Source organism: Rosa chinensis, chromosome 7 (assembly GCF_002994745.2).
Source record: "Rosa chinensis cultivar Old Blush chromosome 7, RchiOBHm-V2, whole genome shotgun sequence".
NCBI classification, from domain to species: Eukaryota; Viridiplantae; Streptophyta; class Magnoliopsida; order Rosales; family Rosaceae; genus Rosa; species Rosa chinensis.
Window position 1 is genome coordinate 7,515,841 of NC_037094.1, and position 27,439 is coordinate 7,543,279.

At 39.9% G+C, this 27,439-nt stretch overlaps 6 protein-coding genes across 11 annotated transcripts; 3 read left to right on the forward strand and 3 right to left on the reverse strand.

Annotated features, from left to right (window-relative positions):
* On the forward strand, window positions 1–1,853 carry LOC112175246 (50S ribosomal protein L11, chloroplastic). Its single transcript, XM_024312906.2, has 4 exons — window positions 1–344; window positions 416–588; window positions 685–748; window positions 1,502–1,853. Exons 1-4 carry the CDS (start codon window positions 107–109, stop codon window positions 1,711–1,713), a joined length of 687 nt encoding a protein of 228 aa, XP_024168674.1. The 5' UTR covers window positions 1–106; the 3' UTR covers window positions 1,714–1,853.
* A 4,233-nt stretch (window positions 1,854–6,086) lies between these two features.
* On the forward strand, window positions 6,087–8,796 carry LOC112178941 (metal tolerance protein 1). 2 transcript variants are annotated; one of them, XM_040511703.1, is made up of 3 exons: window positions 6,087–6,323; window positions 6,715–6,822; window positions 7,388–8,796. In XM_040511703.1, exon 3 carries the CDS (start codon window positions 7,388–7,390, stop codon window positions 8,627–8,629), a length of 1,242 nt encoding a protein of 413 aa, XP_040367637.1. In that variant the 5' UTR covers window positions 6,087–6,323; window positions 6,715–6,822; the 3' UTR covers window positions 8,630–8,796. The 2 variants fall into 2 exon arrangements, with proteins under 2 accessions (XP_040367637.1, XP_024172987.1); XM_024317219.2 differs by lacking the exon at window positions 6,715–6,822 and having other exon boundaries at window positions 6,089–6,323.
* A 414-nt stretch (window positions 8,797–9,210) lies between these two features.
* LOC112177247 (caffeic acid 3-O-methyltransferase) lies at window positions 9,211–10,633 on the reverse strand. Of its 2 annotated transcripts, none has more exons than XM_024315540.2 (2): window positions 10,173–10,633; window positions 9,211–10,094 (listed from the first exon to the last, which is right to left on the reverse strand). In XM_024315540.2, the coding sequence occupies exons 1-2, from the start codon at window positions 10,536–10,538 to the stop codon at window positions 10,089–10,091; spliced, it is 372 nt and encodes a 123-aa protein (XP_024171308.1). In that variant the 5' UTR covers window positions 10,539–10,633; the 3' UTR covers window positions 9,211–10,088. The 2 variants fall into 2 exon arrangements, with proteins under 2 accessions (XP_024171308.1, XP_040365850.1); XM_040509916.1 differs by having other exon boundaries at window positions 9,211–10,076; window positions 10,156–10,633.
* A 1,626-nt stretch (window positions 10,634–12,259) lies between these two features.
* LOC112177246 lies at window positions 12,260–15,678 on the forward strand. Of its 4 annotated transcripts, none has more exons than XR_005802645.1 (2): window positions 12,260–14,678; window positions 15,602–15,678. XR_005802645.1 is itself a non-coding variant. In XM_040509914.1 (2 exons), the coding sequence occupies exons 1-2, from the start codon at window positions 12,277–12,279 to the stop codon at window positions 14,387–14,389; spliced, it is 591 nt and encodes a 196-aa protein (XP_040365848.1). In that variant the 5' UTR covers window positions 12,260–12,276; the 3' UTR covers window positions 14,390–15,594. The 4 variants fall into 4 exon arrangements, 1 of the variants encoding a protein (XP_040365848.1); XR_005802644.1 differs by lacking the exon at window positions 15,602–15,678 and adding an exon at window positions 14,936–15,594; XR_005802646.1 differs by lacking the exon at window positions 15,602–15,678 and adding an exon at window positions 14,965–15,594.
* Window positions 15,679–15,718: 40 nt separating this feature from the next.
* LOC112177243 (caffeic acid 3-O-methyltransferase) lies at window positions 15,719–17,595 on the reverse strand. Its single transcript, XM_024315535.2, has 4 exons — window positions 17,005–17,595; window positions 16,549–16,859; window positions 16,320–16,384; window positions 15,719–16,159 (listed from the first exon to the last, which is right to left on the reverse strand). Exons 1-4 carry the CDS (start codon window positions 17,385–17,387, stop codon window positions 15,857–15,859), a joined length of 1,062 nt encoding a protein of 353 aa, XP_024171303.1. The 5' UTR covers window positions 17,388–17,595; the 3' UTR covers window positions 15,719–15,856.
* Window positions 17,596–17,831: 236 nt separating this feature from the next.
* Window positions 17,832–26,178, reverse strand: LOC112177244 (protein DMR6-LIKE OXYGENASE 2). The gene is made up of 4 exons (XM_024315536.2): window positions 25,888–26,178; window positions 19,363–19,610; window positions 18,798–19,119; window positions 17,832–18,310 (listed from the first exon to the last, which is right to left on the reverse strand). The coding sequence occupies exons 1-4, from the start codon at window positions 26,110–26,112 to the stop codon at window positions 18,065–18,067; spliced, it is 1,041 nt and encodes a 346-aa protein (XP_024171304.1). The 5' UTR covers window positions 26,113–26,178; the 3' UTR covers window positions 17,832–18,064.
* Window positions 26,179–27,439: the final 1,261 nt, after the last annotated feature.

Below are 27,439 nucleotides of genomic sequence, written 5' to 3' on the forward strand. Positions count from 1 at the left end.
ATCTGTATGCTATAGATGTGGCTGCGTTGTGGAAGATTAGGATAGTAGCACCGGTTCTATCCAAAACTCTGCCTCTCTGCTCAACCCACTGAACCAAACCTCCGCAATGGCGTCGTCTATTTCCACCACCCAACACCTCCTTCCATCTTTCTCCTCACCCAACACCACTAATTACGACTCTACCAGGTCGCAGCTGCTCTCCTCTTCTCTCTGGGGCTCACCCATCAGCATAAGCAGCTTCTCTTCCACCCCCAAAATCTCTCCCCAGTTCCAAACCCGGAGGCGGCTCAGCGTCACCGCAATGGCCCCACCCAAGGCCAAACCCGGCGGCAAAGCCAAGAAAGGTAATTTCCACATTCATCCCGAAACGTGAAATTCAAGTTGTTTTGTTTCATGGGTGTTTGTGTTTTTGCAGTGGTCGGAATGATAAAGCTGGCGCTTGAGGCCGGGAAGGCCACTCCGGCGCCGCCAGTGGGTCCCGCGCTGGGTTCTAAAGGTGTGAATATCATGGCTTTCTGTAAGGATTACAATGCCAGGACGGCGGACAAGGCCGGTTACGTCATTCCCGTCGAAATTACCGTCTACGATGTTAGTTTTTTGTTGGAGTTTGGGTGTGAATATTGGTTGTGTTTGGACTGTGTTTTGCAAGATTGTGACTTTATTATGGGATTTTGTTGTTGACAGGATAAGAGTTTTACTTTCATTTTGAAGACTCCACCTGCTTCGATTTTGCTTCTTAAGGCTGCTGGTATGCTTCTTTTGTGCCCTCTTATTGTTTGATGTGGCTTCTCTTTAGTTTTTTGTACAGAGTTTTGCTCAAGCATCGGCATTTATCTGTTAGTTTGATAATTGCATTGCTGTGATAAGCTTAGCTTCTAGCTCATGGTGAAAGCTATGTTATATCTGCAAAGTTGTTTGGTGCAAGCTATGTTATATCTCAACAAAAAACAAAAATTGGAAGGAAAGTTATAGTGAAACCGAGAATATTTTAAGAGGGGTACAATGTCTTCATGGCTGACTCAATAACATATTTGTTTAATGTGAGGACTGAGGAGTCTGCTGCCATCATTTGGGCATTGGGTTTTCATCTGCCATTGATAATTTGCATAGTAAGTCATGTCATTTGTGCCATAGACTTAAGCAGCTAATCAGCTGCAGTACTATAAGAAATAAGATTAGATGAGGACTTGAAGCTATTTGTGGTTTTTATCAAATCTCATGATAAGGGTGAGTATGAATAGTCTTGTAGTTTCGATTGTTAGTGCAATAACTGGTTTTGATTATCTCTGTTACATATGCTATGCATCAAGTTATTGCCACTGTTTTCAGCACTACAACTATGACAGGTTGAAACTAGTTTGGCTTATCATTATGGATTGTCAATCTTATATTAGTTCAAAATAGAACCAGTCGCATGTTGGTGTTTCATTGTTAGATGGTATTCATTGCCAGCATTCGATAACCATAATGGTACAATATTAATCTATGCTGTGTTAAACAGGAGCTGAGAAAGGTTCAAAAGACCCACAATTGGAGAAAGTAGGGACTGTGACCATTGACCAGCTGCGTACAATTGCACAAGAGAAGCTACCAGACTTGAATTGCACAACTATAGAGTCGGCAATGAGAATTATAGCTGGCACTGCAGCTAATATGGGGATCGATATTGACCCTCCTGTTCTCGAAAAGAAAAAGAAGGAAGTTCTTCTGTAGTCCTGTAAACAGTTTCTTTCCTTGTTTAGGCTTTGTTCTTATAGAGGATTGATGTAAGTCAGAATGTAGTACTATCACCACCGCCATTTTTTGTTGCTGGGTATAAATTCTTCACTCATATTGCACTGGATTATGTTTTATGATTCTTATTCCAACAAGAAACACAACAAAATGACCGTAGAGTGAATGGTCATCAACTCTAGTAACCTGTCCTATGAAGTAGCACGAGTGCATCAAGCAAATTAAGCCATAACTCCTCAAATTAGCAGCTTGATAAAGAGCACAATAACAAAATGGAGTCATTTTGCTGTGGGCTTTACTCGCTTGATAGTGGTAGTGGTGCAATTATTATTGCTCTTCGCTTCAGTCTTAACATGCACTGTAGCTCCAACTGGGTAGTCTCTTTTATGCTCTGAAAGACTCAAGCTTTTACATGGTTATAAAAATTTGTAGTTTATGTATTTTTGTTTTTTTTTTTGGCAGAGTAGTTTATGTATTTAGATGCTCCTTTAGTGTGGTTAGCTCTCCACCCATTAGATGCTCCTTTACGTAATGATACAATGCGGTTTACACATTTGGATATTTTACTTCGTGGGTTTGAATGAAGCGCTGACGTCTTGGATTTGATTTTCTCTCCTTATAATGGTTGCTGCTGACTTGTTGATGATTGGAAAGAGGATGTTAATTTAAACTCATTATTTCATTGGTGGAATGAGTCTTTGGCAGCACATTTACTTTTGTTAGAATGATTAACTTGATTAACTGCTTGCTTGTTAATCGTTCCTTAGAAGCTGCTGCATGAAGTTACAAGGTAACTTCATGGATTCAAGCTTGTTATTCTGTGCTTTATCAAGCTGCTAATTTGAAAGGTTATTTTTTAATTAGCTTGATGCACTGGTGCTACTTCATAGTACTTTGGTTACTAGAGTTGATGACCATTCACTCTTTCTTATGGTCATTTTGTTGTGTTTCTTGGCTCTGTTAATGACCATACTTATTCTGTTTTATTGTTCTGTTTGAACATCTTCATTGCTACTATCCATAAGAAGCTTAGAGTCTCCAACTTGAATGCTCCGAAAGCCTTCGCTCAATGCTTGACGTAGGCCTTTATGCAGAGCTAGAGCGTCGCTAATATAAATGTAGCATATGACCTTGGACCTTGGTCATACAGGAGTTTTGATTGCAAAAGCTACTGGTCTTCAAGATGGCTCTGCCCTCCTTAATTAGTTCAATCAGATTTGGGTGGAAGAAGATTCTAAATTTCTCGTTGACTGTGTTCTTAACAAGATTGCTGTTCCTTGGAGTATCAAGATGATTGTTCAAGATATTAAGCTTTTAGCTATTCAGTTTCAGTTTATTAGGTTAAGACATGTTTTTCGGGAATTTATTGCTGATAAATTTCTTCTTGTTCTGTTTGAATTGATTTAGTTATCTTCTTGTTCTATGTTCTCAGCATTTCATTTGGATTAACTGGACGGAGTTGTATTCATGACTTTTTTTTATAATTTTTATTTACTTGAAAAAAAAAAAAAAAAACTGAAGCCGAAGCATGACCAACATTCTTTACAAAAGCATAAGCAAGAATAGGAATTCCATTTGTGTCTCTAATGATGAAATCAACAACCAAACTTTTGTTATACGAGGTTGCTCTCAATCGATTGTAAAATATCTGCAAGGCATGTCATTGACGATGTTTCCATATCACCACAATGACCACATGGTGCAGATGACCTCTTCCCACCGATTTTGACACCACAGCAGACGGCAGATTGGGAACAAAGCGGGGCATCAGTGGTGACAAGTGACAACCACCAAGCGTCCAAGCGTGAACAGCATCTAAGGTTCCTCAAGACATTGTGAGCTAAATTTGGAGTTTTTTTTTTTGATCAAATAAGAACTTCATTAATAATAAACTGCTTACAACGAGTTTTGGCGACATCTCTTACTCAGAAATGGCCACTAGACTTCCCACTGGGAACTCTATATACTGACTCTAAACTTGCACTACAACTGTATGATAAGACAATAAACGCAGGAGCAGTAAATCCTTGACATCGCGCCTCTCGTCCAGCCAGTAAGAACTCTAAGACTAGACAACTCACTTGTGTCGACACGAACTCACCAACCAGAGTCCTCCTGACCAGCTTTTGATCGACCAAACCAACACTCGTTGTGACCTAAACTCAACCAAAAGGATTGCCGGACATTCAAACCTGAAAACCCAACATCATCACCACCCTATTATCGACACCATCCATCCACCACTGCTCCAAAACGCCATCGCCTCCGACCCGAGATCAAACAAGAACATTCCCACTAGCCAAGGATGATTGTTAATGCTAGTATGCCACCGCCAGACAATTTCGTCACCGCTGCTGACCTAACTCCAGAACAAGAACGACATCTAGACCGCCAGATAGAAGATTGTCTATGCCAAAATTGCAGTGCACCCGACCCAACAGCTAACACTTAAGACAAAACAAAAGAAACCAAACCCTAAAGACTAGTGATAACTGCCCATCACCAAGGGCCCAACAAAATTAAACCCGACCCAACTGTATAATCACTGCAGCCCATTAGCTAGGCCGACAAACCTTGCACTAGACCCACCACCGTGGCATCACCGGTTCTGTCGTACTACCTCCAGCCAACCACCGCCCTAGTCAGTCCACCGCCAGCGCTCCACCATCGTCGCCCCACACACCAAGGTCTCCACCCAGGAGTGTTAGCAGAGAAAGCCGGAAAAGATCCCGTATAGCCTGGATCCGGGCTGCTCTCACGAGCAGGCCGCTATGTCGACCTCAGCCACCACCCATCGAACGAAGGAGAACCCAGCCCTTTAGCCACAGCACCAGCCAGATTGCCCAAATCCGACTGCCCTCCATCATCAGTCCGACCAGAGCACCCGCGACCCAAACCAGATCCACCAATGGCAGCCACCATCCAAACCACATCCAACCACCGCTAGCGGTCATCAAGCATCGAAACGACTCACTCACACGTCAATAACGAACGACGAGAAAGAAAACAACCCATCCGATGACAACGCCGCAAGGACGTGCCGCCGGACGAGCACAAGAGAGAGTTGGGGGAGTCCTAGGCGCGTGCGGCGCGTTCTCTATGAGTAGTCATTTTGATTAATATTTTTTCACTTGCCAAATTTGGAGTTGAGCATTCAATTCAAAATTAATAGATAAAATATTACGGGCTTAAAATCTTGATATTGTGATTCAACACCTTTAAATAGTCGAAGATATTGATTTTTGAATTTTTCTAATTGAGCCAGTCACTTACTTATGGACTTGATTGGAAGTACATTTGGTTAGCAGTTGACTCGTCACTTATGTTAGACTACATACATTCTTCTTTACTTGTACCTTGGTAACTTCATTTTCATTGGCTTAATTTTAAGTTGCATGCATCTTATATATGACATTTCGATCTTCTCATATTTTTTTAGAAGAGAATGAAATAGTGGATGCTTTGGCTCATCATGGTATGTCAACTAAACTGGTTTGGTGGGATGTACCTCCTCCTCTTATTTTGTCATATTGTAATAGTGACATTTTGGGTCTTCCTCAATTTCGGTTTTTGTTTCATTGTTAGTTTGTTTCGAGATGTTTCGTTTTGATCCCCCTCTCTTGTTGTTCACTTTTTCTTTGATTAATTCAATAGAGTGTTTGGAAGGTTGCTCATTTCTTTCACGCTCTCTTTCACTCACTTTCAGCAAAAAACAAAAAAAAACAAAAGGGTATAAGTTCGTTTATGGTACATTCATGTATTAATAGTTTGATACAAAGATAAACTGACTTCATTAACTACTAATTTAGCTTAGCCTGATATTTTAGAAATTCAATCTATTCTGATAAAAAAAATTTATATTTAATACATCGATACGTTAATATAACAAACATATTACATTAGATCATACAAGTAAATGCTAATTTTCTTTTTCAATATCACCAAAAGAGAAAAATTTTGCATGCTTGCCAACTGCCAAGAATATACGATTCACCTTCGCACAGTGATTCAGGTGTATTGACTATTTCTGTGAATATATGATTGATGAAAACTGAACGAGCCTTTAAATACGAAAGCAGAGCACCAACTTCCAAGCTGTAACAAACACTGCACTTTTCTTGTTATATACTACTTTCCATTAACCTTCAAATCTGGTCCGATAAAATAGTATATGATATATGATACTAGAAATAACAATTATAAAAATGATTAGAAGCATTAATTTGAATTAAAATACAAAAAGAAACGGATAAAAAGGGAGCCCAAATGGAAGTGCCTTAATGGATATTGAAGGACTAGAGGACAAAAATCCAAATTCATGATTCACAGGGAAAACCTATCAGCTTGACAAACAAAATTACAAAAACCCTAGACCAGCTTTACATCACATCCCAATTGAATAGCGGGCATTCATTGTATTTGTACATCATTGTCTCTTTATATAAATCATTCTGGGCCAAAACCCACCACCAAATACTGGTCTTCTATTGGTGAATCTGAGCACCACCAACCATCAGTCTCTTTTTCTGTGTAGCTTCATTAATATAGAGAACCTTGGAGATCTTTCCCCTCACAGTCTAGATTCTGAGGTCTGTTATCTATTTTTGTAGATTTATTATACTCTTTTGCTTTTCTTTATGATTTTCTCTGTTTGTGGATTCATTATGTTAAATATTTTGTGTTCTGGTTTTGCAATTCTGTGTATTGGAATCCATTGATTCAATCCCTTGTCAAATACCCAGATCCTGAAAACAGGATGGGGATAACAAGTTGAGTGCTTTATGTGATTTGGGTGGTACTGGTTGGTTGTGTGGAGCTTTTGCTCTGTTTTGTTTGCCTTTTGAGTTGGTCTTGCTTGATGGGCCTCGTGAATTTGTTTCGTCATATCATATTCATACATTGAAGCCATTCAGGATAAGGTCTGATATTTATGTGTTTGTTTTTCACGTGAACTTTTGTTCTCTGATTCCGGTGGCTAAGTGCTCTAAATTCGTCTGCTTGGGTGGTTCCCTGGTTTGTTTAGAAGCATTAACGACCTTGTTTGATCATCAATTTGTCATCCTCAGTCTCCAGTAGTCCCGTTTCGGCGTAAGCTTCCAGAATTTTTCGCTTTTATTATCACATGTTTCTTCTGGACTTGGTGTTCTAATTAGATACGACTCAAGTGGTCTATTGTATGTTGTATATTGAGGATATTGTTGGTTGTTCATGTTCTGGTGTTGGGTTACCTGTGTTGATCACCCTCCTTGTATTTTCTGGTGACGGAGGAAACTTTTAGGATTGAGGTGGTCTGTATCTGTTGTTGGAATAATATGTTGGTCTGTCGAATGATAGGGACATAAGAAATTTACAATCATGCATTTGTTGTCTTTGATTTCATAATCAATGCTTATTTGGTTACCTGTTATCATTCTATCTGTTGTTTGCTATCTAATACTAAACTATAGACTCAGTTAGTTCTAAGTTGTTTTCTCTACTATTCTTGTTCTCAAGTTTTAGATTACTATGTGATTTCTGTGGCTGTATCTGACTGCATAGCTTGCCAGTTATCATTCCTATCATTCTCATTGCTTATTCAGATGGAAGCACAACATCAGTATCTGACTGAATAGTTTGCCAGTTATCATTCTTATCATTCTCATTGCTTATTCAGATGGAAGCGCAACATTCTGGACACGGGCATATATTTGAAGTGCATGGAGATGTGAAAGATATTGAGTCAAGATTGCGTGGTAGCAAGATTTGTACTGAAGCACCATGTGGATTTTCAGATCCTAATAACAGTTCCAAAGATGCTAAGGAACGGTCAGCATCAATGCGGAAGCTTTTGATAGCAGTTGTGCTCTGTGTCGTTTTCATGACTGTGGAAGTTGTTGGGGGTATCAAAGCCAATAGTCTTGCTATTATGACTGATGCAGCTCATCTATTGTCAGATGTTGCAGCATTTGCAATTTCCCTGTTCTCACTGTGGGCATCAGGATGGGAGGCAACTCCACGCCAGACTTATGGCTTCTTCAGAATTGAAATACTCGGTACACTTGTTTCCATCCAGATGATATGGCTTCTTACTGGGATCCTTGTCTACGAAGCCATTGACAGACTCATCTATCAGACCGGTGAAGTTCAGGGCTTTCTCATGTTTGTTGTTTCTGCGTTTGGTTTAGTGGTTAATATTGCTATGGCAGTCTTGTTGGGTCACGATCACGGCCACGGCCATGGCCATGGGCATGATCACGGTCACGGCCACGGCCATGGCCATGGGCACGGCCACGGTCACGGCCACGGCCACGACCACAGCCACAGCCACAGCCATAGTGACCACGATCATGGACACAGTGAACATCATCATAACACTGATAATCATCACGATCATGAACATGATGACGAGCACCATCATTCTGAGGGAGCAGATCTCACACGTCCACTGCTCACTGAAAATGCAAGAAAGAACAAGCAACGAAATATCAACGTGCAGGGGGCTTATCTTCATGTACTCGGTGACCTCATTCAAAGTATTGGAGTTATGATAGGTGGAGCAGTTATATGGTACAAGCCAGAATGGAAGATTATTGACTTGATATGCACCCTTGTATTCTCAGTAATTGTGCTGTGGACAACAATCAATATGATGCGCAACATTTTGGAGGTTCTTATGGAGAGCACTCCTAGAGAAATTGATGCCACAAAACTTGAGAGAGGTCTCTGTGAGATGGATGAGGTTGTGGCAGTTCATGAACTACATATTTGGGCCATTACTGTCGGGAAGGTGCTACTGGCTTGCCATGTCATTGTTAAGCCGGATGCAGATACTGACATGGTACTAGAGAAGGTGATAGACTATATCAAGAGGGAATATAACATCACTCATGTTACTATTCAGATAGAGCGTCAGTAGATCTGGACTCGGATGATTTGTGTGCTCACTCCTGAGAGTTGTAATTAGTTGGTTGGGTTTCTCTTAGACTGAAGTTCCATCTAATGCTTGATTTCTACATTACTTCAGTATGCCTCAACTCTTAATTCATGCTCAGATGAAAAGCAATTCCATCTCTCTATGCTATATGTGTCTGCAATTCCATCTGCTACAATATATATATATATATATATATATATATATATATATGCGCGCGCGCGCGCAATTCCATCTGCTACAATAGATATATATACACACACACACATATATATATAGGATTTTTCTCAGGTGCGGACGTCCGTACCAAAATTTCGGTACAGATTTCCGGTTTTCACCCACTTTCCGATCACATATTTTGATCTTAACCGTTTTGTTTTTAGGTCCTAATGTATAGATCATCTCTACAAAATTTCAGTCAATTTAGTGATCGTTAAGGCATCTAAAACTGTAATTTACACGAACGAACCGAATCTGTCGAACCGGAACCGTTCGTGTATATTGTTGTAATTTACAGTTTTGGATGCCTTAACGATCACCAAATTAGCTGAAATTTTGCAGAGGTGATCTATACATTAGGACCTAAAAACTGAACGGCTAAGATATGAAAGTGGGGGAAAACGAGAAATTTGTACCGTCCGCACCGTAGCCGGACTGTACGAGTATATATATATTCTGTTTTATTCTTCAATTTCATTTATCAGATAAAAACTTAGGAAGTTTGAAAATAAAAAGAATGAGTGACCATACAAAACGATACATATCCAACTGGATATTGGATGTTAAAAAGTTTTTTTTTTTTTTTTGCGGGAAATGAAGTTGCCCCCTGACGGAGGGCAACATCTAAGAAAAAGAATTACATTGTAATTGCATAGCATCCTGAGCTAATAGGTGGGCTACTTGATTGGCTGACCTTCTAGTATGTGTGAGCCGTGCTGCAGGCAGATATTACATGCTCTTGAAAAGCTCCACCACTGAAAAATTAAATGCAGAACATGCCACTCGAATGGTGTAAAACCCTGCTTGTTTTGCCAAACTTTCGAATTCTTTCTCTGTCCTCTCCCTTTCACTTGTAGTGGTGTTCATCAGGAACATATCAAACTGAAACAAGCTTTTAGCAGAAAGACTAGTTTCAGGGGCTTCTGGTATAACCAAATTTACCACCATCATTTTCCCATGGTCTAGCAAGGCCTCATAGCAGTTCTTTAGTATCATCAAGCAATGTTTGTCATCGAAAAGGTGTAGTACCCACTGTTTATCCTGTGTTAGTTGAAACCACGGCCAAGAAGATAATAGTACTAATGAACATGTAACCATCTCTTAAACTCCTTCACAATTTTGTTACTTCAGAATTTATCTTCTTCAATAGTACGCTAGTCACTGACCTTCATGAAAATGGCATCTCCTTTCGGAATCCTTACAAACATATCTCCTGCAATATGCTCTATACCTGAAGCAAAATTCTTCAACAAGTTAAGTAATCAAAGTGTGTGACAATGTTTGTAGTATACCAGCTATTTGTGTTGACCTTATCATTGCAATAATTTAGTAAAGTTGCTAATGATGCTCCATCCTGATCCCGAATGAAATACTTGGCAACGGGGGCCAATCCATAAAGCCTCAAAACCTCCACATGATCAACTTGGTGGGCGGAAACAGAGCAAGTGAGAACTGAGTGGGCAGACAGAAGGCGAAGCATACGATCAAGCACTAAAGAGGCACCTGGGTTGTTCTGGGAAGGGAGCTGAGACGCAATTTGGGAAGGTGAAAGCAGAGCTCCAGGGCCAGCTCTATGTATTATGTCAAGCACACCAAGTTCTATGGCTGCTTTAAGCACCATAGGCACCAGTGATGCGCTTACTAGCTGCATGGCATGTTGGGAGTGACTATCCATTCTCAGATGGTTTATTTTGGTAGTAGTTTCCTTGGAATTGGGTGTCTGTGTCAGCTATTGATCTGTGCCATAAATTTATAACCATGAGAGTTGGAGATGGTGTCCAACTCGGTTAATCATCAGAATGAAGAATTTTGTTACCATGTTATTTCAACTTTGATTTGGATGGCTTGACTGCCCCATTTTATTTTCAAAGTCAGCATTTGAATTTCCGACATATTATTGCATTCCACAGGTGCCTAGGAAGCAAAGTCCCATTTCTATTCAAATAGTCAAGTTTTTTAATCTCATCATTAGAAAAGCATGATATTTACTTATTTAGAATGTGAATCAGCATATATGATGTGATCTATTTTGGTACTTTTGGTATGGTAAGCCAAACAGGTTATTTTGGTGTGTTGCGCATAATTCGGAATAAGTCAAGTCAAACAGGCTTCAGCTAGCTTATCTGGATTTTCTGTTTCATATCTAATGCCAATTGCACTAACATGGTTGGAGCTTAGTAAATAGCTAGGTATTGTACTTAAATTGATCCAATACATCATCATCATCGATCATTAATATATCTATCATTGCCATAGTTTACTTTCGGCCATTACGTCTTTTGAACGCGCCTCACGCGCTATCCTTCACTGACTCCTATCCTCACAACCATACCTCCTTCGTGCATGATTTTTCCGGCGATCGGCGCCGGTTATATCTGAATCTTCCACTACACTGGTGACGGCTTCTTCACCGATCTTCACCTTCTCCGCCCTCCCATCGGGGAGCGGTGGAGAAGAATCATCTTCTTCTTTTAAGCGTATTTGTACTGATGATGAAATTTGTGGTAATTAAGCTCCAAGCAGTTAAAGTTACTGACTTCTCAATTCCTGATTTGCTTGCCAAATCGAACACTTATGCTGCTCGGCTACTGAACCCACTAAGCAATTATGGTTGTGCTGCAATGGAGAATTTTGAAATGACTGAAGATGATTATCAGATCTCTGATGATAAAATCGCACCCAATATTTGCTTCTCGCAGAGAGTTAAAGACAAATTAGACCTGGAATGGCGCTGTGCTGTGATTGTCAAGTTAATGGGTAAGCCTAACACTGTTAATGCTTGGAAATTTATGTTGGATACTCTTACTCGTAAATGGAACCCTCAAGGTCCTTAGCAGCTAATTGACATACCAAATGATTATTTCATTGTGAAATTTAACCTTGATGAACATATGCATAATGCTTTGTGTGGAGGACCTTGGATTATTGCAGGACAGACTTTAGTGGTTCAACAATGGAGACCGGACTTTGATCCTTTCAATGATAAAATTAATAGAATGGTTGTCTGGGTTAGAATTCTGGGTTTACTTGTGAGATATTTCAAGGATTACACATTGAACAAAATTGGTAAAATCTTGGGGTTTGTTGTTAGAATTGATAAACTCACTCTTGCTCAATCTAGGGGCAAATTTTGCAGACTCTGCATTGAAGTTGATTTGCAGAAACCATTGAGGCCATTTGTGGAGGTGGAGGGAATTGCTTATAATGTGGTGTATGAAGGCATATCCATGATTTGCTTTCAGTGTGGATGTTATGGATATGTGAAAGCTAGTTGCCCATATCAGAATGAGGAACCTAATGTTGCATCTGGGACCAGCAATGACAATTCAATGAATGTGGAAAAGTCTAATGATACTACTACATCAACCAACCCCCCCCCCCCCCCCCCCCCCGATCATTCTCAACCTACTGACATGGACACCAACACTCCAGTCCATCTCTCTACAACCAAAGATTCTTCTCCAGATGCACCCATCAAAGGTCATGGACCCTGGATGTTAATGTCCTATAAAAATAGAAAAATGAACAGTGCTAAAGCTCCTAGCAATCTTGCCGCTACTAAACCAGGTTCCATATTTGCCATCCTGCAAACTTATAATGCTGAAGGTGAGAATGCTATGCAGGAAGAACCATTTATACAGGATGATCAAGTTAGCAAGCATGAGAGTTCTTCTGAACTAAAAATTGTAAAGGTTTGGAAAAAGGTTAAGGAGAAATTGGCTCAAAATGGTGAGAATACCAAAGAGACTACTTCTAAATCAACCATTTATGCTGAGAGTCCACCCAAGAGTACTGTGATCAATTCCAGCAAAGTCAATGTGGCTCTTAAGGATATTACTAATGACAAATCTCCTGCTGTTATTGGAATCAGGAAGACTAATACTACTAAGACATCAGATGTTAAGTCTTCCGTCCCACCTCAGCCCAAGAAACACTCTATTTTGAAGCATGATCCAGCTAGGAAACCTCCATTTCCAAGTTTAAATTCTCTGATCAATGGTACTCATGTTTCTCCTTCCTCCTATAAGAATCCTAATTCATTTGGACACAGTCCTCCTATAATTCTTGAGCTTGGTGGTTCTAATCCATCTTCTATGAATATTCCTCAAGGTGGTAATACTTGCAGTGGCCCGGTTTGTTCTGACCCTGTTATGAATACTAGTACTTCTGATAATGACCAGACTACAGCTAGTGGTAGTTCGGGTTTGCCCTCTAGTATGGAGGGTATGGCTGAAAATTAACCTTTGGGATTATATCCCACTCTCCTACTTTGTTCAAATGATTAAAATTCTATTTTGGAATTCTAGAGGTGCAGGTAGTGAGAAGTTTAGATATGATATTGTAGATCTTGTTAAGATATATAATGTTGATATTCTTGCTGTGTGTGAACCTAGGGTTCAGTTTGCGAAAGCTAAAAATACTCTCTTGGCCCTTGGTTTTACTGATCATAAAATTGTTGAAGCAAATGGTTTTTCTGGAGGCTTATGGCTTTTATGGGATAGTGCAAAGTTTTCTGTTGATTTTGTTGATGCTAGTTCCTAGGCCATTACCATTAAAAGTTCTATTCCTAGACATCCTCCTTGGATGCTAACCACTCTTTATGCAAGTCCTACAAACTCTGTTAGATTGCTGGAAATATTAGTAATATCTGTGGTTCCCCTCTTACTTCTGATTTGGGAAAATACCTTGGTATGCCTTTAATCCACTCAAGAGTTAATAAATATACATATGCCTCTATTCTTGATAAAGTTCAAGATAGACTCTCTAGTTGGAAGTGTAAGATTTTAAGCTTTGCTGGAAGATTGACTCTAATTCACTCCGTGAATGCTACTATTCCCAATTATGCCATGCAAACTGCAAAGCTCCCGATGTCTATATGTGATGATTTGGATAAGCTAAATAGGAACTTTTTGTGGGGTGGCTACGACGAAAAGAAGAAAATTCATCTCATAAATTGGGACACTGTTTGTTTGCCTAAGAACTTTGGTGGTTTGGGCATTAAAAAAACATCTAATATGAATCAGGCTATGCTTGCAAAAGCTAGATGGAGACTCCACAACAATGATTCTGGATTGTGGGCTACAATTTATAGGGAAAAATACCTTCATAGTGCCAATCTTGTTGATGACTCTTATGTTGTCCCCAAGGATTGTTCCAGTACATGGAGAAGTATTGTTCATGGGCTAATCTTCTTAAACAAGGCTTGACCTGGAGAGTTGGAGATGGAAAATGAATTAATTTCTGGTCTGATATGTGGCTGCCTCCTTTTTCCCTTCAGAATCATATTCTTCCTTCTGCCTCCTTTAATCCTACTGATAAAATTTATAACTTTTGGGATGACCATGGTTGGGACATTGATAAATTAACTGCTTGTCTTCTTCAACATATTATTGACCAGATTAATCGTATTCCTCCTGGCTTTGATGAATGTGGAGAAGATAAACAAATTTAGGGGTATACGTCTAATGGTATCTTTAGTGTAAAGTCTGCTTATGCTATTTTCTTTGCATCCTATTGTCAGGATAACTCTCCATGGAAATTCATTTGGAAATTGCAGCTTCCTCCCAAATTGAAGACATTCACATGGATTGTTTGCCATGGCAAACTCTTAACAAATGTTCAAAGAGCCAAAAGGAATTTGACCAATGACAATTGTTGTCCTTTATGCCATCAAGCTCCTGAGACTCTTGCTCACCTATTTTGAGATTGCCCTGCTGCTCAATTGATATGGAATTCTTTCAAGATACCATCTTGAGTGGCTAATACTTTTCAAATGAGTTGGAATGGTTGGCTTATGGCTCATCTTCTGTGCAAGGTCAGTTTTAGCTCTGAATTACAATGGAACTCAATATTTGTGTTCATTTGTTGGTATATATGGAAATGGAGAAACAAGGTCATTTTTAAACCAAGTTTCCAATATTCTTTAATCTCAAATCACCTAATCATCAATGCTGGTACCGAATGGGCTACTGCTCAGGCAAAGAAGTCCTTAAATATTGGTTATTGCTTAAATCTCTTGAATTGGTCCAGACCTCCTAGTGGTATGTTTGAACTAAATGTTGATGGTTCTAGGAATGGTAATTCTGGCAAAATTGGAGCAGGTGGTATTATCAGATGTTCTTCTGGTACTTGGATCAAAGGCTTTCAGGCCAATTTGGGCATTGGAGAGGTTTTACATGCTGAATCATGGAGCTGATACTATGGTTTGAAACAAGCTATTTCTTGTGGTATTGATATGCTGGAAATCGAATCTGATTCGACTCTTTTGGTCAAACTTGTTCTCGACAGTGATACTACATTGCACCCTCTTGGCTCTCTGATTTCTTGCTGCAGAACTTTGCTTGGGAGATTCAGTTCTGTTTCTCTTAATCATATTTATAGAGAGTGCAATATGGTGGCTGACTGCTTAGCCAAAAACAGTATTAACCATGACTATGGAGTGATCGAATTTGCCGACCCTCCTCCTCATGCTCTGCAGGCTTACTTGGATGATCTGGATTCTATTAGTACATCTCGAAAGATGAAAATTGGGCATGATTCTGATGCTGTTTAGTTAGCTTTTTCTTTTTTCTTTTGCTGGCCTTTCTGGCCCCTTGTTAACCAAAAATATATATATATATATATATATATATATATATATATATATCTATCATTGCCTTGATTTATATTGGTTGCATATAAATGGTTCTTGTTTTAGTCTGATGCTACTGGTCTTTGACATACGTTTTTGATTCACAGGCACAGCTGGTTATTCTCCTCCGCATGTAGCTACTGCTTACAGCTTTAATTACCTTAATAAGGTAATTCTTTTTACACAATTGAAATATCATAGCTATTTGTGTCTGCAATTTCCTCTGCTACAATAGATCTCTCTATCCTTCTTTATTCTTCAATGTCATTATTCTACAGCACATGATGAAAAGAGATACAGAACTAAAATAAGAGAAGACTGAACCATACAAAAACAGAACATAACCAACTAGATATAGGATATTACATGTTCTTGAACATCTCCACCACCGAAAAGTTAAATGCAGAACATGCCACTCGAATGGTGTAAAACCCGGCTTGTTTTGCCAAACTTCCAAGTTCTTTCTCTGTTCTCTCATTTCCATTGGTGTTCATGTTCATCATGAACATATCAAACTGAAACAAGCTTTTTGCAGAAGTAGTAGTTTCAGGGGCTTCCGGTATCACCATATCAACCACTATGACTTTTCCATGGTCTGGCAATGCCTCATAGCAGTTTTTTAGTATCGTCGAGCAACTTTTGTCATCGTAATGGTGTAGTATCCACTGTTTTCAAAACCTCGGCATTAGTTGAAAGCTCTCTAAAGCACATAACTAATAAACTACTAGTACTATATTTTAGGCTCCTTCACAAGTTAATAATTGGTTGAAGCAGAATTGTTTTTTCATCAGCTGAATTAGTCGGATACTAGTTTAACAGATTGACCTTCATGAAAATGGCATCTCCTTTCGGAATGTTTACAAAGATATCCCCTGCAATATGCTCAATACCTGAAGAAAAATTCCTCTACGAGTTAACATATCAAAGTGTAATAAATTACTGAGGTACACTATTCATAAGATCAAGAGCAAACAGCTGAATCTAAATGAATAAGATTTTGCTCCAGAAAAAGATACTAAATTGTCTGAATGGAAACAATGATTTGATATCATACCAGGATAGGAGGGAGATTTTTCTATAACAGCAGCCAAATCATAGTTGATACCCTTGATGGTAGGGTACTTGGAGACAATCATGTTAAGGATAGTACCATCACCACCGCCCGCATCTACGAGTGTACCTAGACCTTCAAAACCCTTATAACTCCCAAGGATTTCCTTCATAAAAACAGGGTTAAACTCTTTCATTGAGTTCCTGAATGTTTCACCATATCTTGCATCTTTTGTGTTGTACTCCACCACACTCATGCCATAGGCCTTGGTAAATGGAACTCCTCCTTCCAAAACTACATCTGTCAAATGGTACCTGTTTGTGACATGCCACAGTGTTACTTGCTAGAGATAAATGAGTTCAGAGTACGCAAAAATTCGATTAAATGATACAAACATGGTCATATATATACTAGTAAAGGGAAACACAAACAAACAGACTTTGTATGAAAATGTAGTACCAGCTATCTGTGTTGACCTTGTCATGGCAAAAATTTAGTAAAGTTGCTAATGATCCTCCATCCTGGTCCAGAATGAAGTACTTGGCAACCGGTGCCAAACCATAAAGCCTCAGAACCTTCACATGATCAGCTTCATCAGTGGAAACTGAGCAAGTGAGAATGGAGTGAGCAGACAGAAGGCGAAGCATACGATCAAGCACTACAGGAGCACCCGGGTTGTTGTGAGAGGGGAGCTGTGACGCTATTTCAGAAGATGAAAGCTGAACTCCAGGGCCAGCTCTGTGTATTATGTCGAGCACACCAAGTTCTATGGCTGCTTTAAGCACCATAGGCGCTAATGATGCGCTTACTAGCTGCATAGCATATTGGGAGTGATTGTCCATTCTTAGATGGCTTGTGTTGGTAATAGTTTCTTTGGAATTGGGAGTGTTTGTATTAGCTATTCATCTGTGCCATAAATTTGTAACCATGAGGAGTTGAAGATGGTGTCCAACTGGGTTACGATTCTAAACCTCTTGTAGTCATCAGAATGAAGAAACTCTGCTTCTGGAAATGAGAATATTGATCTATTTTCGTTTGAAGTTTTGTTCCTGTATTATATCAACTTCCATTTGGGTGGCTTGACTGCATCATTTCATATTCAAAGTCGGCTTTTGAAACTTACCATTTGCAACATGTGTCATATAGTTGATTTTATCTTCAGAGGAAAGGTCAGTAAAAAGAACATGGAATTCAACTAGGATGACTCATTGTCTCATTCTAAAGGACAAAGAAAAAAAAAAAAGAGGTAAAAGAAGATATAAGAGGATCATTTTAATGGGTTTCTGTATTTTATAATAGACCATATATATTTGTGTACGGTTGTATGTGAACAATAAAAAGCCCATTTGAAAATGGTGAAAGATTTTTTCTATCATTTGACAAAGACAACCACTTCTTTCTTCTTTTTTGGTTTGAAAAGAGAACCACTTCTAGAGATTGTGAAAGGCTAAATTTAGAGATTGAACTAGGCTAATAGCCTAAAAAGTTGCATTACATTGCACAGTATTTACACAAATGATCAATTTTGTTTAAACAAGTCTAAGCAGCACTCTTTTGCAAGTCCTCTGTCCCAGAATTTCCCATAGAACTCGGCATATGTGAAGCTTCTGTACATTGCTGGTTGATCATGGCTGATGAGCTCCTTGGCAGGACCAATCAATGCATCAGGTGATGGACAGTAGAAGGTTGGAATTGATATTCTCTCTTTATTGCAGTTCACGACAGCTCTGTGCAGCACACTCTTGTACCTATCATTGCTAATCACCTACACACAGAGAATAGACAAAAATAATTAGAGAAATGTCGAGATTAGGGACAATTTGATATGTTATGACTTATGTGCAGGCACGGAACTTGAGTTGGGCTGGGTTGAGTTGCAGCCGACCTCATTTTTTTGAAAAAAGTATTTTAATACAAGTTTTATATTCGGTGTAGCCTCTATAGTCAAAAATCTCCTCCTATCCTCTTTATTTAGTCTCTATCCCCATTTCTCAGTTCTAATTTTAATCTAACTTAGTCATCAATTAAGAAAATAGCTCTAAATTAAAAAAATTTGATTTAAATTTTAGTAACAGTTTTCACGTAAAATTAACCTCAATTTGCAGCCCATCCAATTTTTCAATTCTAGTCCCATCTCTGGTTATGTACGATAAGACTAACTGACTAAGTTCACAGCATTACGTTAGATCATGGGTTTAGCGAAGACAGTCTGATAAATGGAAAGATATCCAAGTTAGTGGTGATGATGTTACCTGCATTTGATCACCAATATTGACTATGAAAGTGTTGGGAATAGGGTTTACAGCAACCCATTTGCCCTTTCGAAGGACTTGCAATCCAGGCACATCGTCTGGGAGAAGTATGGTGATTAGGTTACCGTCGGTATGTCCCGGCAAGCCATAAGTAAGATCTGGCTCTGGACATGGTGGGTAGTAATTCAAAGCCATATGTTGGGCTTGCTTGCCTGAAGCTTTCACGATGTAGTCCTTTTGCAGGTCCAAGCTCTCTGATATGGCCTCCAGCAGTTTTAAGACGAGTCCTCTAACACTTGTGCAATACTCACTCACTTTCTCCCTATGAGCAAACAAAATAAGTATTCATTCTATCATTTAGTTATGGTACAAAAAATATAAGCCTTTCTACATTTTCTACCCTAATGTCTAAATCTTTATCTTCAAGTACCAAGCAATTGTGTATACAACTTTTTTCTCGCCCAATAATTGTCATATGGCAAGTTTTGGGAAAAAAACTTCAAAACACACCGACGATGCACTTATACAATAAGAAATAAATGTTCGGATGATTTATAGAATTTACCTGAAGGAGGGGGGATAGGTAGGCCATTCGTGAACATAATCTTCCAGAGGGTAACAGTGGAGCCTGAGAAAGTCCCTCCAGTTGGCTGTTTTTTCTGTCTTGACATTGAAACTAGTGGATAGCCTTGTAGTCTTTGAAGGGTCATCGGAGTACATCTTCATCCTCTCACTCTCCGGCAACCTAAAAAACTCTCTTGCTATACTTAACATGTTATCGATCATCTCCTCCGGTACCCCATGATTTTTAACCTGAATCGTTAACAAAAGGATTCATTAATATAGTAGAGTTGTGAGCTCCAGTCATTAACAAAACTTTCACAACAAACACGTACATAATTAATGGGATTACATATATATAGAAGTGTTTAAATATATTGGTATTGAGAGAGATTGATGAGAGAAGTGTATTTCATTATAGAGAATAGGAGCCCTATATATAGGGATTACAAAGTGCATAATCTAATGTTACAAGGAATACCAATCCGTGTAGGATTGGGAAATCTAGAACCTTCTCTCCTATTCCTATTCCTGGTTTGATAAGGCACACTAAACTTGATTTTCCTTCAACACTCCCCCTTGTGCCGCTCAAACTTGGTGGTGACGCTTCATCCGTTGCCTCGTTAAAAACCTTGCCAGGTAACAAAAACCCTGTGGGACAAAAATAATCCTGGTCGAAGGACAAAAAGAGCACAACACGTCATTCACTCTTCGAGATCGAACATGTAGACATCATAACTCCCCCTGATGTCGATATCTCCCCCTGATTGCTACAATCGTGGGAGTTCGGATAATTTTCTCAATCCGATACTCTTCACATGTTTCTCGAAGGTGGATTTAGGTAACGACTTAGTGAATAAGTCCGCTACATTATCCTCTGATCGGATTTGTTTCACTTCAATCTTTAGAAGTGATTGTTGTTGCTGATTATAAAAGAACTTAGGCGATATATGCTTGGTGTTGTCGCCCTTGATGAAACCTAACTTCATTTGTTCAATACAAGCTGCATTATCCTCATAAATGCATGTAGGTTCATCTGTGGTAGACTTCAAACCACAACTTCCTTGAATGTGTCGAATTACAGACCTTAGCCATACACATTCACGTACAGCTTCATGTAGAGCAATAATCTCTGCATGATTTGAGGAAGTAGCAACAAGGGTCTGTTTCGTAGACCTCCAAGATATCGCAGTGCTTCCCATGGTAAAGACATAACCTGTTTGGGAGCGACCTTTGTGAGGGTCAGAGAGGTACCCTGCATCAGCAAAACCCATCAAGACATCATTGTCGTTTTGATGGAGGGAGATAGGAGGACGCCGGCCATCATGACAGGCGGCGGCGCCGGCGCCGGCAACATGGCCGGTGGCCATTCCATGGACGGAGGCGTTTTGCCTTTTGGGGTCCGATCCCAATTTTCCGTCATTCCTTTTCTCTCTGTAGGGATAGAATAGGCCCATATCAATCGTACATCTTAGGTATCGAAAGATGGTCTTTACACCAATCCAATGGCGGCGTGTTGGCGCAGAGCTGTGTCGAGCTAACAAGTTCACTGCGAATGAGATATCCGGTCTTGTGCATTGAGCTAAGTACAATAATGCGCCTATTGCACTTAAATAGGGCACTTCGGCCTCTAGGGGTTCTTCGTCCTCATCCCTTGGACGAAACGGATCTTTTCCGGGCTCAAGACTACGGCCGATCATGGGAGTACTCGCAGGCTTTGCTTTATCTTCATTAAAGCGCCTTAGAATTTTCTGAGTATATGCAGACTGATGGATCAAAATCCCATCACTACGGTGCTCGAGTTCTAAACCGAGACAAAACCGTGTTTTCCCAAGATCTTTCATCTCAAATTCGGATTTCAAGTAATTAGCAGTTTCCTTTAACTCATCTAGAGTTCCAATTAGGTTCATGTCATCGACATAAACTGCTACGATTGCAAATCCGGATCTTGTTCTTTTAATGAACACGCATGGGCATATTTCATTGTTAATATATCCCTTCCCAATCAAGTAGTCACTTAGACGGTTATACCACATCCGTCCAGATTGTTTTAATCCATATAGTGAGCGTTTTAATCTTATTGAAAACGCGCTCCGTGGTTTAGAGCCACTTGATTTGGGTAATTGAAGTCCGTCTGGAACCTTCATATATATCTCTGAATCTAGATCCCCATAGAGATATGATGTAACCACATCCATAAGCTGCATGTCAAGTTTTTCGGAAACTACCAAACTGACAAGGTAGCGGAACGTTATAACGTCCATTACGGGAGAATATGTCTCCTCGTAGTCGATTCCAGGGCGTTGTGAGAAACCTTGCGCCACAAGGCGGGCTTTATATCTTACCACCTCATTTTTCTCATTACGCTTTCTAACAAAGACCCATTTATGGCCAACAGGCTTTACACTTGGGGGTGTCTGCGTTACATGCCCAAATACCTGTCTCTTTGTTAGTGAATCCAATTCAACCTGGATCGCATCTTTCCATTTAGGCCAATCTGCTCTTCGTTGACATTCTTCAACAGAGCGAGGTTCGATATCATCATATTCTATAATCCCTTTCGCAATATGATATGCAAATGCATCATCAATTGCCATAGAATTTCTATCCATCATCTCATGTACACTAGTGTAATTTATGGAGATCTCTCTATTCTCTGGAGTTGGTTCTGACATTGGAGCGTCCCCCAATGATGTCTCTTGGACATAACCATAATCCGGAATATTCTCATGAGATGGATTATTTACATCGATGATTAATGGATTATTTTGTGCCGAACTCGCTTTCTTTCTTGGGCGAGAATCCATCGAACCTATGGGCCTCCCGCGCTTCTTGGCGGGAGCCGTGGGCCTAGCCAAAACGTCACTACCACTTTGGACGTTGGCGCCATGCTCAAGTGCCCTTGAGGTGGCGTCATGTCCTCTAATTTTAGGGACATCAATCCTTGCAGGCACGTTTGCAGCAGGTATGTGTGATCTCGTCACTTTAGCGATATCAGAAAACGCATCAGGCATCGATTCTGCTACGTTCTGAAGATCGAGAATTCTCCGCACTTCAATTTCGGACTGTGCGGTTCGGGGATCAAGATGAGACAGAGTGGGGACAGACCACGACAATTCCGGTCGTTCCTGTTGAACATTGATGTTCTTATCTCCCCCTAACGATGGGAAGACTGTCTCATCGAAGTGACAATCCGCAAATCTTGCGGTAAAGAGATCGCCTGTCAAGGGTTCTATGTAGCGGATAATCGTTGGAGAATCATATCCAACATAAATGCCTAATCGTCTTTGAGGACCCATTTTGGTGCGCTGTGGTGGCGCAATTGGCACATAAACTGCACACCCAAATATGCGTAAGTGTGAGACATTAGGCTCATACCCAGTCACCATCTGGGACGCAGAAAAGGGTTGAGTGGCAGTGGGCCTCAGACGAATAAGCACAGCTGCATGCAATATTGCATAGCCCCAAGCAGAAATAGGGAGATTGGTGCGCATTACCAATGCCCTAGCGACCATTTGTAGTCGTTTAATGGCGGCTTCTGCGAGACCATTTTGGGTGTGAACATGAGGAACAGGATGTTCAACATCAATCCCAATGGACATGCAATAATCATCAAAAGTCTTTGATGTAAACTCTCCAGCATTGTCTAATCTTATAGACTTAATAGGATGATCAGGGTGGTGAGCCCTTAACTTAATTATTTGTGCTAGGAGTTTAGCAAATGCAGCGTTCCTTGTGGACAATAACATGACATGTGACCAGCGTGTCGATGCATCAACCAATACCATAAAATATCGAAATGGTCCGCATGATGGTTGAATAGGTCCACAAATATCACCTTGGATTCTTTGCAAGAATGGTATATTTTCTTTGGTGTCCTTTGCATAGGATGGTCTCGATCCTAACTTTGCTAAAGAGCAGGCTTTGCAGAACGAATAATGGGCTTTAGAAATAACCAATGAGGATTTTGGTTGAGCCATGAAGTCACTTTTGACTTTAGAAGCAGAAATTGGAGTCAGGGGAGCAGGGGTGGCGTCAAAGCCACCCTGGAGCCGCAGGGGGATGGCGGCGCCGGCTAGTGGTGGCCGGACTTGAAGGGGGAAGGCGCCGTGAGGCGCAGGTGCTCCTCCTTGATCCAAATTTCGAGTTTTACTTCCTTTCGTTCTGAAAAAGGGATGTCCGTGTGAAGTCTTTAATATACGGATCATCATGTCACGACCTGGGTGTCCCAAACGGTCGTGCCAAAGCCTATATGTGTTGGAATCCCATAAATCATCTCTCATGACATGGTTGGATTCAATGACTCGAATAGTGGTTGCATACAACCCACTAGAGCGACACATAAGTTTCTCTAAGACTCGTTTATGTCCGTAGTCATTAGAGGTGATGCAAAGGAACTCTTGTCCATTCTCACAATGTGTTTCCACATGAAAACCATTGGCTCTTATATATTTGAAGTAATAAAGTTCGAAAAATATGTCCATGACATGAGATAAAATAAATCGATACTTTATTAATAATAGCCAATGATTACATCAAAGTTTCGTGACCATAATCTAATCCAAAGAAAAATCAAACATTAGACAAATTGTAGTCACTCAATTCGTTCGGTAATTCCAATTAAATATGACCAGGGAAGTAGAGAGAGATGTCGGTGGAGCAAAGCTCTCTTAAGTACCACTAATCTCAATTACTTTCCTAGACATCATACTTGATTGAGTACGCCTAGAGGAAAAGAGATAATCCAATAAGTCATTTTATTGATTAAGGCATAATTGCCATTACATAATTCTTGGAAATTAAAAGACTATTCTAAATAAAAATCTGCGGCATTCTATCTTCATCGCCAGATTTAAAGTCTTTTATAGCTCGATATCTTGATTACCATTGATCAAGTACTCCATAAATACCATGAAGAGGATGCTATCTTGATTGAGGTGTATTGACACAATACATATGGTCCCTAGAACCAATGGCGTTGGAATAGTGCAATCATGGCCAAAAAATGGCGCCATGGTGTCCAACCCTATACCCTCAACGTCATGACTCCTATGGTCATGTTAGGGTTTTCTCAATCAATTTGTTATTTTGTGTTTTTCCACAAGCATGCATAAATAATATGATGCAGAGAGCCTCCGAACAATATTTCATAACTCTTTCAAAGTTATAGTGAAGCAGATATTATTCCATCGTGCTTCTATGTTCGGAAAGTTGTGAATGTTACTAAAACGTTCACTAGGCGCAACCCAAAGGTTGTTAGCGTTATCCTCATTCATGTACTCAAACTGGAGGGCCATCTTCATGTGGCGCTTCATCAAGGTAAATGCCCTGGAATTTTCTATCTCAGTTTGTGAGTCTTGAGCGGTTCCTTTAGAACAGGGCTCTTGGATTGTAGGCAAATAAATATCCTGTGCCCGTTGAATCCAATGGAGTAAAATCGAGCTCGTTCAAGTCTTACATCCTGAAAGGAAAGCAAGAACGTATTAGTTTCGGAGTCAATGCTTCCACGAAAACTAATATAAGATTTCTGAGCCTTAATGCTACCAAGAAATCGATTTCCAAGAATATTTGGATTAGACCGAAACAATGATGTTTAAATGGTCAAAATCTATGCTCACGAACGCTCTTAGTCCATAGCATACGAACGCTCTTAGTTCGTTAAATCGATGCTTACGGACGCTCTTAGTCCGAAGTCTTACGAACGCTCTTAGTTCGTTAATTGCGTGAATCCCCACGATTCCGCTTTTCAAGAATCGAACCCACGTTATAAGAAAGGTGGGATGTAGAAGAAGGGAGGTTTTCAAGTCCCCGAGAAAAGAAGAAATATTTAAATTTCGAATTATAGGAACTTCAAAACTTACTCTTTTGAATACTTACTTGTTGAAAATTCGGAGCAGATTCTGTTCTGAACAGCTTGTACTTCGATTGGTGTACAGATCTCAATATAACTCCGATAAGGCTGAAATTCGGAGGTTAGATGGAAGAGACAGAGACGAACAACTTTGATGAAGAAAGTTTTTCGATCTGAGCTTCCGAACTAGACGTTTCGAGGCTTGCAAGAAGACGGATGTGCACAGGAACGGGAAAAAGATGCAGTGGGTGTGCGTTGGCTTGTTTGCGCAGCAGTGATGCTTCGATGGCAGCAGGCTGGAACGCAGGGCTGCAGGAAGGGGGCAGCAGGGGCTGCTGTGCAAGGATTGCAAGCGCACGGGCGCGCGGGCTGCAGCGAAGGCTCGGCTAGCTCGGGCTAGGAGCTGCTTTGTGAATGAGTTTTGGTTTTCTGCTGTTTTGTGTTTAGAGTCGTGCTGATAACGTGTTTAAATATATTGGTATTGAGAGAGATTGATGAGAGAAGTGTATTTCATTATAGAGAATAGGAGCCCTATATATAGGGATTACAAAGTGCATAATCTAATGTTACAAGGAATACCAATCCGTGTAGGATTGGGAAATCTAGAACCTTCTCTCCTATTCCTATTCCTGGTTTGATAAGGCACACTAAATTTGATTTTCCTTCAACAAGAAGTACCTGAAAGAAGCCATCATTTTGGCAAGCTTGGGCAATCTGTTCGATAATATCAGAGTGGTTGGGACCGTTGAGGTCCTGAAGATCAATGAGAGGGATGGAGCCCTCCGATGAAACCTGAACGTCGGCGAGATTTGGACGGTCGGAGATGGGCCGAATGTACTTTGAAGGGACATGGTTGACGCCGGAGATGAGGTCTGTTAGAAGTAGCTTTGATGCTGTGGCCATTGCAAATATGTAAAAGACTAAAACTGGAAGAGAAAACCTGTAAGCTAAGCAAGTAGTGGACTAAGTATGCTGGTTTGGAAATGGAATTGCTTTGCATCCGGCATCCCTATTTATAGTGTTTGTGAAATCAATTAATAACAAGTTCAAGAAGCAGCTTCTGACTAAAGTCATAGGATTTGATCAATATGTGGAGGGACAACGTGTCGAATTTTAAAAAGAGACTAACATGCAGAGTGCACCGTCATCTCTTTTGAAACGGTAGCAAAGCGGCGGTTTTGTTTCAATCGTCTAATCCTCTCGTAGAAAAATAGAAGCGTAAGATAGATTTTTGTGAATTTCAACCATGAAAAGTCCAGTTGATTAATTATGGTATCAACTCGATCTTTCGAGATAGGAGAGACTTGTCTACATTGTTGTCTCCCAAAAACTAATATCGTTTTATTTATTATTTGATTAAATCAACTCATTAATCTTACGTTGTTTTTAAACTATCGTATCGAAAACTAACAACTTAAAATTATTTAGAATTATATATACGAAACTGGCTTATCATTACATTGAACGAGTGTAGCACCTGAAACCAGAGATATATAACTCACATGTCAATGTGACTCATCAAATCGAGAAGTATTATTGCCCCTGCCATGTGAATTCTGTTCATTTAGCAACAGGGAAGTGCTGGACCAGCACGAAATGAAAGGTCCAGTTTCAATTAAGATTCCAAATCCAACCAAAACTGTAAATTTGCGGTGGGAATTTTGATAATGTAATTCTGGTATGATAGAGGCGGCAAGTACTGACAGATATATATGGACGCACACTTTAAGATCCTCCTGTATATATCATTGGTTTGCATGAGGTAACCAGAATGACATAATATTCCCAACGTCAGCAAGAATTCAAAATATCAAACTCTTTGCTTATAAATTAAGACTCTCTGGTTAAGAGGAGACCTATGTTTACTATTAAGAAAATGGCTAAATTAAAGACTAAAAACAACTGGAAGAGAGGGAAATAAACAATTGAAGAGAGTCTAAGATATCTTTCAATGGTTTCAAACGATCATCGTCACTTGGTAAATTTAAGCTAGGTAGCTGGAACTAGAAGTCAAATAGTTTTGTTTTTGCATCGGTAGGTACAAGAATCTCTTGTGAGATCTTTTGGGATGTTAATCATGTTATGTTCTGTAATCGACCCCATTAGTCGAAATCTTCAGCAATGTCAAGTGCTTGACAGTACGGAAAAGTGCAATGAAAACGTTGAGTTATAATCAAAAATAATAAAAAGTGTTGGGCGAAATGCTTCAAAACGATTGAGTAATAAAATA